The 11,957-nt window shown below is 46.0% G+C and overlaps 1 protein-coding gene across 1 annotated transcript; it reads left to right on the top strand.

Moving 5' to 3' along the window:
• Nucleotides 1-5,748: 5,748 nt before the first annotated feature.
• Nucleotides 5,749-11,749, top strand: LOC135388160 (phospholipase A and acyltransferase 3-like). The gene is made up of 2 exons (XM_064617529.1): nt 5,749-6,324; nt 8,805-11,749. The coding sequence occupies exons 1-2, from the start codon at nt 5,902-5,904 to the stop codon at nt 8,976-8,978; spliced, it is 597 nt and encodes a 198-aa protein (XP_064473599.1). The 5' UTR covers nt 5,749-5,901; the 3' UTR covers nt 8,979-11,749.
• The last annotated feature ends 208 nt before the right edge of the window (nt 11,750-11,957 follow it).

The following is an 11,957-nucleotide window of genomic DNA, read 5'->3' as shown; positions in this document are numbered from 1 at the left end:
ACACATTTGGTACAATGTTGCCAACCAGCAAGCGTATTGTGCCAACTTTAGTCAATATTATGTATATTATATACGTATATCGTATATCATTACGATCATTACATTATGTAGCATGTATAAAAAGTTCAAAATTGTTACGTGTTTCATATCAGAATGTGCCACAATTAAGCAATAATACTAAATAAGATAACGGAGGATTAGGTGACGGATTAGCTGCCCGGTCGCACCAGAGCCGTTTATAGAGAGAGTTTGGCCATTAGGAGGAGCCTAACTTGAACCGCGTCATGCGACGTCACTGCTAAACGACCTCCCTCTTCGCGCTCTATTGTTGTCCAGTCGTCAACCTGTTGCCGACCACAGGGGTGGCATCCAATGTATTGCTCCGTAGACGAAAGCGTGCTGGGCGAACGCAATGCATCCTGGACAGGTCCTGGTCGTACGTCACAGCAAACGTCAAGGCACACGTGACCTTAAAGATGGCAGCGCCCGTGATCGGCGGCCAAACCGTTTGTAAACAATGCGGTTGTTGTTTCTGGACGACGTTTTGGATGTTTTTCGATCACGGTAATTATTTTTATCCGATAATCTCGCAGTAAAACGCGCAGTTTTACACATAAATCCTCGTATTGTTGACAACTTCCAAAAATGTGATGACGACCGCGCGTTAAGACTTACCGAGCCGATGCGATGTACTTAAACTAAGGTGAAATGGGCTACCATGTTGCGGAAGAAGCACCGCATAGTTTACGCTGGCAAAATACGGCCATCTCTTGGTGTTAAGACGGTGAAAATATGTCGGTAAGCGGCAAAACGACATGTAAACAAAGTCACATGACCTCAAAATGACGTTTTCTATGACGTGCGACCAGGACAAGATGGCAGTTTTGCCAAAAGCACCCGCTTGAGGGTAGTTACAACGATGGCGGGTTTGTGTCACCCCTGTGTTGCCGACGCCATGCTGATGCAAAGCGCTGTTCACAATGCAAGGGGAAGACACGTGCGTACCGCTTCCTTCGAGACCTCTTCGTCCTTGAATCCTTTCAGTTTGGTAACAAAGCCCCGATTTCACGGGCGCCTGTGGGCTATAAGTCGGCGACCCTGGTAGATTACACTGAGCGCGACAAAAGTACATGTCGACCAGCCGGTGAACTACATCAAGATGGCGCCTACCTGCTGGCTGATAAGCGGATTTCGCTTGGATTCAGGCTTTTTGGGCGGTGCCACACCGACCCTGACGTCAAAACAGGCTCCGCCCGTGAAGCGGCAAAATATCAAAAGATGGCCAAACTCTCTCTATATACGGCTCTGCGTGTCACCTGCATGAAGCGCCGCCACCAAAAAGTAGTTCCCTCGTCATGACGGCCATGGGCCAGTCGTGGTTCCCGGAATCCATGCCAGAATCCAATGGCGCATACCATTGGCAGAGCTGGGTCAAATTTTTTGCCCCGGGAAGGGACAAAGACTGTTCCATTAGCAGAATCGTGTTAGACGCTGAATGTTTCATTGGCGGAGCAAGGGCAAAACGTTTGCTCGAAAGAGGAAAAGTTTTTGACCCACGAGACCAAAGCTAACCCAGGAAAAATTCTAGGCCAAAAATTCGGCTGACCACTCTCATCTCATACGAAGACGAAGAAGCACGGGCTCACGGGCGGCGCAGCGCGTGCATCGTACATCAAACAATTCTTTTCGCTTGCACCTCCTGCACCAGATCTGGTCGAAAACCCGTCTTGCGTAGAGTCCAAGTTAGTGCAGTCCAGTGCAAGTGAAAAGAATGCGCTTACTATTCCATTCACGAAGCAAACCCGTGTGACCCCGCCGGGAGCATGCACTCAAACCCCCCCCCAGCGCAGGGCAAAATCTGCTCTCCCAATGGAATACGCCACTAGACTCTAGCGTCTTGCGGTTGTGTGGAGAACACGAACTCGAAGGCAAGGAATGGTTGGGGAACGTACAATTGGGTATAATTAGTTCACAGCACCGTTGTTCACAGTTCCAACCAGAAAGCGTTGTTTATAGACGCATCACAGGGTTGCCCCAAACTTGTGGCAGACGTCATGTTTTGTCGCGCGTATATTGGTGCTCGCGGACAATTCGGCGAGCGTATATATTTCGTTGGTCTAGTGTAAATCATACAGTCTTTCTCATTCGACGCAACATTACGTGAAACCACAAAGCCAATAGATAGTTTTAGCAGACCGTTGATAACGTGGCTTGCGTCGAACCGTATCCACCGGAACCGATCAGTGGATAAGATTCTGAGTCACGCGCCACTGCGATTGGTTCCGATAGGCACGATAACCTTATCAACGGTATACTAAAACTCACTAGTGTCTAAAAACGTTACCAAATGACGCAGGAAAACAGCAATCGCGTTGTATACATTCTGATAACGAGGACATAGAGGATAATGGCAGCCCTAGTACATGTACGCCTTGAACCCTATGTTTTGCACCCTAGATTTGCCTGAGTGGCAGCCAAAAAGCGCGTAGTACATCCTGCAACGAAATAAGCGTACTATTTATCGTAGTAATATGAAACAGATGCTATGTTCTGTTTTGTTGACAAATCGAATAAACGTTCAAAAATGTCTACCAAAAGATACAAAGAAGGGCTTTGTTTTTACATACAGGACCTGACGAGACCTGTCCTTCGGGTTGCTCATGCTGCACAGCCTGCCACACTCATGTTGCTTTGCAGACTCAGCAGCCCTGCTCTACTTTTGTCTTTTCTGCTCTGATGACTTCTGTCAGGCAAGCTGACACAAGTCCGTATTCGCGACACAATGGTGCTGGGTTGCTTCCACACGAGCATCATTCAACGTGGTAACAATTGAAGTACTCCTTGGACACGCTTCTTGCACTAATGTGAAATGGCAGCAGTTTGACACGATGGCGGGGACGCGCTAGCACACACACAAAAAAAAGCCTGCTAAAAAAGTCCAAAAGGCAAGCAGATTTGGGTGTCGATCCCCCCCTCCCCCTTCCAAACACACGGAATTGCAACCAGTGATTTCACCAGCACCCCCAAATGTCTGGTGTCACGGCGTAGCCAGACCTCCAAGATAGGGGGTGCTCGATACGATACCCCCGCTGATCCTATATATATATATATATATATATATATATATAATAGATTTAAATAATAGCTAAAATATAGAATATTGGAACGTTTAATAGTGCGTTATTTAAATGTGGGGTGTCACGATCGGTGAGATCGCGTCACGAGGTTGGAAGTAGTTTGAAAAGCTCGTAATTTCGAAACTAGACGCCGGATACTGCAATTACTTTCGCATACAATATATATCTTTTCTCTCTCTCTCCTGGGATTTTCACGATTTGCGTGGGGCGGCCCGTGGAAGGTGGGGTGGGGGTGATTGAGCCCTCCACAAGCCCCCTTCTAGCTATGCACACACTGGTGACCTTCCTTTCTTTCCTGTGCACCCGATAATGATCGGAACCCATCAATAAACCTGTTACAACGTAACCGTTATAATGACCACTCCTCCACCAATTTTTTGCAACGCTCCTCTGTGTTTGCGATTCTGGATCGATTCCAACAGCCCTATGTGACAAAAATCCTGCACAAATCCCTGTCTGTAACTGATGAAACATAGGTGAAAGACACCTGCAGCATTGATGTACTTTTTTTTTAATTCACAACATCGAAACGTATACATGGACAACCAAAGAGGGGAGAGGAAGCTGTGGAAGCTTGACCTTACCCAGTGTAATCTTCTGATCGACTAATTTATGATCCGAGCTAAGTCGTATTTAGTCCCAATGCTACTTCACGTATAGTCCAAACACCAATATTACTTCATATTGTATGGCAAGTGCAGTCTGTGTAAACTCGCGTTGTTCTAATTACAATAACTCATCTTGTATTGACTGATGAGACGTTAATTCGTGGTTCAATCGAGGTCGGGATTTGGACCTGCTGGATTATCAGTCCGATGATGTGGTTCAGCGACCCCAGAGAGAGTTGCATGGCGTTTCTTCTAACTGTGTACGACATGACTTTACGACCCTTACGTATAATGTAACAAACGCATTAGAATGTTTTATGTCAACCATAAGCAAGAACAGTAGGATATCTGCAAAACGCGTTTGCACATTGCAGTACAGTGCGCGTTATCTCGAAAGCGGCAGCGATTTCTACTTCGTTAGAGTTATCCTGTTTTCAAACGTCAGTACCCGAAAGCGGTGCCTTGGCCAGGCGTTAATTGAGTCACGGGATACGTATCCAAAGCGGGGGATACTTTCATCATTTCTTAAGATTTATGCCACTGCTCTCTGCCCATTGGAAGCCACTATACCGTGTGTTCGCACCAGCGACATTCCCCAGAATACTACAGCAGAAGATGCGAAAAACGTCGTAGCTTTCTGCTGTCACACGACCGTGAGTGCTCAAAAGTTGTGTCTTCACGTACACAGCTAACCGTGGGGAATATCCTGCGACACAGTCACAAGATATTCCGTAGCAGACGACAGGAAAAGACGCTGACGGTGTCGTCTGCTGAGTGTCGTCTGCTAAGTGTGCAGTACGCCATTCCTGATATTCCGCACCGTGCGAATACTCAACGGACGGAACTTCGGCTCCCTGATCAGCTTTTTCACTTTTACTTCCACTAGAATCTTCCGGGAGACGGCGCTCGTGTGAATACACGGACAGGAGCGTACAAAGTGAGCAAACGTGTGTACGTACATATACACATACATGCACATAAATCATACTCGCGCATCCCTATCGAAACATATGCATATTGTACAAACTGAAACATCGTTAGATTACATCACATTCCTCACTTTGTCAACAAATTGACTACAAGGCGGGGAATGCACTATTTCACGAGGCAGGCTGTTCTATTCTTGTACTATACGAAAGAAAAAAGGAGTATTAAAACAGTCTCTTTAGTCTAAATCGCCCGATCGTGGCTCTACCGAGTGGCCTTAGTAGCGATAGGTGTGACGCATTTCAGCGCCTTCAGCCTTTATTTTAAACGCACTGTTTACAAGAAAGGGAAAAAAGAAATGGGGGTTTATTTTACGCCTATATTGCAGGGTGTCTTAGGCCTGATTTGTTGTAAACCCAGCAACGGCTGTGCTGTCTGTGGTGGTCCCTGTTTTTTTCGGCATACATATTTCTCGATGAATGTCTGCACAGTTCCCCCTGAAGTCGGCCCAGGACGCACACTAACGCCCCTGTCCCCCTTCCTTCCTGCTGCCCTCTCTCCATCTGTCAATGTCTGCGCGCAGCTTATAGCCGCAGTTGCTTCGCGGCGCTGACACGCAGTTTAAAAAAAATGATTTGGTGTAAAAGTTTCCCCAAGTGATTCTCCCTCGAGTATTTATTAAAATGACCTCTGAATTTTTTCAAGCACGTCTCGCACGTTAAGCCTGCACTTTCCAAAAATGTCATAATTCTGAGCAGCAGTCACATATCGCTGCTATGTATAGCGTGTTTACGTTTACAGCAGCTGCAGTCTATCCCGTCTCAGCCCTAGAGTGATTGCAAACGGGTTCTTTCGCACAATGCTACAGGCTCGAAATTCCACACACAGCCGACACGAAGATGCATCACCCTCGAAAGCCCCTCCGCGTCGCATGCAAGCAATGCGTGACGTCAAAATGACGTCTTACCCTAGTTCCTGGAGCGGCCTCCGTGGGGCGCTGTCATCGTCACTTCTCACCACCAACAACAACATAGAAAAAAACTGAGGGAACCCGCTGCGCTCTGCAGGCGCGCCTTCAGATTCAGATAAAGCTTTGCTCTAACGGGTGACAGTCGTTATTCGCGAACGCTCGCGGCAGTCTGTATAATCGACACTATATTTTTTTTCCTTTTTGGCACAAAAGCGCGCAGTTTCACCTTCGCAATACATTGAAACGTGTGCAACACAGAATGCCGCTACAAAGCCCCACGGTGGTTTTCACGTTCGGACTGCGATCTTTCGTGCCCGCCCAGATGTTACAACCCGAGGTGGGCGACCTGATCGAGATCGATAGGACCCTCTACGCACACTGGGCTCTGTACGTCGGTGACGGCAATGTTGTCCACGTCGTGGGTCGCAACGAAGAGGACATCCCCACCGAGGTGGCCTACGTGCACATGAGTAAACTGACCGACGTTGCTGGATACAGCGCGGTGCGTGTCAACAACAAGGAGGTCCGTGCAAAAGAGCGTGGTCTGACTGCTTTGCCCGTAGCGGCCGTGCTCGAAAGGGCCTGCTCCATTTTGAACAGGGAAGTGGACTTTAACTTCCTCACCAGGAACAGTGAATACTACGTCACGGAGTGGAAGTACGGTACCGGATGGAGCGATCAGGTGAGCTACCCCCCATCAGCTGGGTCACTTTGAGAGTGTACGCGACGAAGAGGGCGCCCGCCGCGTTGAGCGAGCAGTAGTGCGATGGATCCGCGGAGGAAGGCCGTCCGGATCGGCCACGTTGGCCTCTTGCGTACGCGGAAAAGTAGGCTGCGATGCGTGTGTTGATCGTGGTCGCGTTTTTTTTTTTTTCTTTTTTGCGCGGCTTTCAGAGAAGTGTAGTTATTGGGGGAAAAAATAAGTTTTTTTAGGGGGGTTAAAAAATGCTAAAAGAGCGGATCCTTGCAGAGGATACGAGGGTTGCTCCTCATGTAGTGCGCTACACACACACACACACAAAAAAAAAAGTACGAAATCTTGAGAAAATGGAGAAGATTTTTCGAATGGCAGTTACGCGAAGCATCGATCCAGTTGGAAACACGAGGGCTGCACCGCACAGGGCTTCTTTAATTTTTATTCTCTCGTTTTTTGATGCAACTGGGGATTTTCCTAGTGCCATCAATACCCCCTTAACACCCACCCCTCGAAGATCTAACAACGCCGCCCCCCTAAAAAAAAAAAGAACAAAGAAATGCCAAAACGCCTAAAGGCCTCGAAAAGCGAGCAGCTATACGGCTGGCACCCCCCCCCCCCCCCTCCCCCGCCCTTCTTCCTGTGAGACGGAACACCCCCCGTGAGACGAAAATCTTGCGCCAGTCCACATCTGCAACGCAATGCATGCAGAACATAGCTTCTCAATTTGTCTTAAAAAAGAAGAAGAAGAAGAAAAGAGCTACTAGAAAAAGTCGACACAAATTGCAAATGAAATATCCCCCTTACTCTGAGGGAGAACCGGTAGCCGCAGGTGGTGACGTTCGCTCCATATCGCAAATCTCGAATGTTTTCTGGAGCAATGAGCCGAGAGACAGACGAGCGGCAGAGGGAATATCGCTAAGGGAACGACATCAAAGTCACCTAGACCTTCCGTAGGAACTGGATGTCTTATTTCTCTTAGAGAAGGGATCAAAAAGCATCCTGGGCGTCGCGACATCAATCACACGGGAAGACAAGAGTCGCTATTTCAAGCGTCGCCGTCAGCGGCCGGTCTGTCAGGCCAGTCAGGCACGTTTGAAAACGTACAAACGGAACCGACTTCATTTCTTTCTTTTTCTTCTCCATTAACGTTGTCCTTTGAAGTTCTCGAAGCCTCTTGCACACCGACTCTTGTACCTCAAACGACGGACTGAGTGGCTCGACACCTTTAATTTGATGCGTATAACGTTTTGTGAAGGCTGGACGTTGTGTAAGGTTAGGAGAAGACTACATCCTACGGATACATTTGAATATGCAACCACCCACAAGTTGACTGCCACGAAGTCATTTCGTGGGAGTCTTCCTGGTTTACAAATTGCTCATTGAATCAACGGACTTTTTTTTTATGGTTCTGCGTGCAGACTCCGAAAAATTTGCATTGACCTAAATAAAAAATGTGTGAGTTTGAATATATATATATATATATTTAAAAAAGGAGTTGAATTCGTCACCGTCACGAATTCTGCTACTCCCACAAAGATCCCCTAAGTGGACGAATCCCACAGAAAAGAAAAAGAAAAATGGAAAGATAAAAACAGAAAAACATCACCCCTCCCGGTCACCGAACTGTATATGCACATGCGTAGCTGCATACCCTAGAAGTGAACTGCATTGCAAGATACTATAAGAGGAACGAGGAACCCGGCGACACATGCCTAGAATACGGCCCTAAAATACAGATTCCATATCACTGCTCACTAAATTCATTAAATAATGTCTCATCGTAAGATCATTGCATTGTTCTGACACGATACCAACAGTTTTTCTATGTAAAAAAAAAAAAAGATATAAAGAGAGATAAAGTTTTTTTTTGTTGTTGCGGTGCGTGATCTCACACAGGGATATATCCAGACCCCCTCCCCCTACATCCTTTTTTTTTTTTTGGCGACAACACGTCCTCCCATTCTTTCCTGTGCATCCCCTACATGGGGGCCTTTATGATTGCAACTTCAGCCACATGTAAACCATGCCACATAAACCTGTTACAACTTTAAGGTAACTGTAATAATTACACCACTCCCCGATTTTCGCTACCACCACCTCTGCTTGGGATTCTGGATAAACCACTGATCTCGCACCAGCCCGTTTAGAACCAATCCGGAACCGAAACTAGCCACCGTTTTTGATTGTTCGAACCGAAATCCGATCTAAATTCGTTCCGCCACCGAAAGAAAACCTTGCGAATGAACATTAATTTTTTAGGGAAGGGAAATTTCGTTTTGGGAAGTGTCCACCACCACCACCAACAACAAAACAAATGAATTGACGGTCAATGAGGAAATTTGCGCATAATTTTGTGTCTCGCTACCTCAGCGCACCCTGGTGATGTGAAATGGTGACGTGATTAGTAAACAATGGTCCAAGTGAAGTGTCCGCACCATCTCTCATACGCATCGTCTTCCTTCCAGGCGACCGTCACCTTGAGTGTCATGAAACCTCTGGCACGAAACCTCGAGGTGGGCCACACCACTTTCCTCACCAGTCTCCAGGCCGTTTTCGGCACCCCGACGTCGTCTTCCCTCACCAGGATTGCGCCCAAGTCTCCCAGAGCGCCCCAGAAGAACGCGCCCAGCCTCGCCTGAAAAAGCGCCGAGCGGTGTGTGATTCTACTATGTACATAACGTGGACTCCTCTTTTTGCCAAACAGAACTGGGACTCGCAATGAATGTTAGGTCACTTTTTCAAATAGACGCTCGTCTACAAGTTCTCATGTGCCATCGACATGGGCCGTGTGGCACGCTTCCGTTCTCAGTGTGTCGTGCGGAGGTTGGCATCAGGTGGGGCAGAGCGGTACGTTTTACTCCTTTCAGGGAGTAATGCGCCTGTTCTTTCTTTGCGGTATGGAAGTAGAGGACAGTTGTTACGTTACGTTGTCATCGGAGCCTCTCAAGAGGGGATGATAACATCGGACAAAAGTACCTCGGTGTTTCTTTCTTATCTTTCGTTTTTCTTTTTTCTTGTATATAAGGACAGCTTTGGAGGCGTTTCTTCTGCTAATAACTCAACGGAAATCTGGATAAGTTTTGTTTATGCGAAAGCTATTAATTCGAAAAGATTGTTGGAGGCGCAGTTTTAAACATTCACTGGCGTTTTTTTTTATTTTTTACGACAACATTTGTGACGTGAATGCTATACTAAACGAAACGTATTCGACCGATTAAACGCTAACGCTGTGTGCGTATCAACTCGAGTTTTCCGGTTAACGTTACCCTCACAATTAACTGATTGCAATCACGGACTGCAAGCGTCACAGATGAAAATCGGGACACAGTTTCCTTAACCTGTTCCTTCACTTTCTTTTTCTTTGGAACGTTCTGCGATGATGCTTGTTTTCTTTTCGAAGGCATCTAGTAGCGCCACCTACGTTTTAACGAAAATATTTCCTAAAAAATCAGCCCCTCTTGAGGGGGATACCGCGCGCAGAAGCGGTGAAATGCCAACTTTCGCCCGACCAGCATTACCAGCACCACCGATTTTTACAAATGACCTGTGGCAGCTACGTTTTTACACCAGCGGCCCTACATTGTAAACGGGGATATTTGTAAACGGGAAAGATATGGGTACAAAACCGGAATGATTTGCTCTGCCATAAGAAAAAGGAAAAAAAAAAAGCGTCTTCCTAGTCATTTTTTTTAATACACGAGGCTGTGTTTTTGAAAAGTACGGAAAGGTTGGCCCTATAGCAGATATTTTGGTACATCACAAGACAGCGGTCGCTTTCGCTTCTCAGGAGGACTCCGCATAAAATAGATGGAAGCTAATTGCAGAGATTTGTCACACTTGCTCAATGTTCCGGGACATTATCCGTGTATTCACACCGGAACGACATTCCTCAAAATACTCCAGCGGAAGATACGAAAAACGTCACGGCTTTCTGTTGCCACGTATAAGCGCCCCATGGCGACTCCTGCGACTAATCCACAAGATATTCGGTAGCAGACGACAGAAAAAGACGCAGGCGGTGTCGTCTGCTATCCATATTCCGGCATCGTGCGCATGCTCAACATAACACGCGGCGGAACAATGCAGTTCTTTCAGTATTTCTTCCGCTAGAATATTCCGTGGGGACGTCGCTCTTGTGAATACAGGGTGTATAGTACTTGATGTAAGCACCACCTACCTCTGGTTGCTGGAAAAGACAGAGAAAAGGAAGTTTTCTTGTTACTGTTGTCATTTTGAGAGTCATGTAGACATACTGTACATAGATTCTGTCATTTCTAACTGTAAATACGCTTCATAAGTTTCGTTGTCTCTGTCTCGGAAGATTATTTACGTGACAAGAAGTGATGTTACTTTTTTTTTTCCCCTTAGCGAATGTCTTGTAGAGGCATCCGAGTGAAAGCCCACAACGCGTATCACCAAAATAATGCGTGTCGCGGCATGTACGAAGCTAGAAATGACACCACTTTGTTGTTTTTTATACAATGCTTGTTGCCTGGTACTCAACTGCCTCAACAGAGCCTTTGAGTACCCAGTGATTCAACGCTGATGACGTCAAAACACAGGTAGCAAACCACCTATCGAACACGAATCCAAGTAGGGTCTTTTTTTTTAAGGAATGTATAGACTTTATGAACATGCGGTACTCCCGCGATGTTGACGTATCCTAGAATCAACTTTTTCCTTTGCTCTCCCTTACCTTTCAAAAGGAGCCTTAAATGGCTCACTTTGAGAGACCTCCAATTTAATGAAATGCACTGCCTTGGCGCAACACGAGAAAACAAAATTAAAAGTCAACATTGAACGTTTTGTTCGTGTACTGATGATGATGATGATGATGCCCGCATTGACATCGAAACATCCAACAAGACGAAAAAAGAAAAAAAAGCTTTGTGAATGGATTGCAGATAATGAAAAGGGAGCAAAAAGGAAAGGTAGCTTCTAGAATACCACCAAGAAAGCGACAAAGCTAAACGCACACCAGAAATTATCGCAGCGAAAGATGATGCTACGTGTAAAGAAGCTGGAATGTATTTCTTGTTGTGCCAGACTCCACGAGTGCCTGTTATGACGTTCGTCTCCATGGGTTGTGGTGCGATTCCTAAGAGAAGCGTGATGAATACGAAGTGATACTTTTTGTGATGACCGGACCACAGGTTTGATCTACTATATTGTCTCACTGACAGACTGTTCCTTTTTTGTGCGTTGAACTTACGATGGGTCGAAGAGTTGACATTTTGTACAAACACGACAGACTCGTTGAATTAGAAGTAATCAAAATGGATGAAGCGAGTATAATATATTTTTTCTTCCCTGTATATAGGTAGGGTATATATACATAGTTTGAACACTTCATTCGTTGTGTAAATACTGCCATTGTTTCATAAAATAAAAAAAATATCTTTGAACGAAATAGACGGTTCTTCTCGTTTTCTTTGGGGGTGAACGGTAAGGGATATAGCGTCCTTGCTCGAGGACGTTCGGCCGAATAAGGCCTCGAAGAGTAAAGCCAACATTTTGTTGAACGACTTTATTTATTTATTTTTGTTTTTGTTTGGGAAGCTGTGCATTATATGTTTCTGACCGTAAATAGTAGGCTGTTAAAAATAAAAGATGAAAAA

Source organism: Ornithodoros turicata, chromosome 3 (assembly GCF_037126465.1).
Source record: "Ornithodoros turicata isolate Travis chromosome 3, ASM3712646v1, whole genome shotgun sequence".
NCBI classification, from domain to species: Eukaryota; Metazoa; Arthropoda; class Arachnida; order Ixodida; family Argasidae; genus Ornithodoros; species Ornithodoros turicata.
Note: the sequence above shows the minus strand (reverse complement) of the source record. Positions and strands in the feature narration are given on the sequence as shown.

Coding starts and splice junctions, on each gene's coding strand:
- LOC135388160 (XM_064617529.1), top strand. CDS start 5,902: ATGCCGCTACAAAGCCCCACGGTGGTTTTCACGTTCGGACTGCGATCT. Junction 6,325..8,804: donor GTACCGGATGGAGCGATCAG/GTGAGCTACCCC, acceptor TCTTCCTTCCAG/GCGACCGTCACCTTGAGTGT.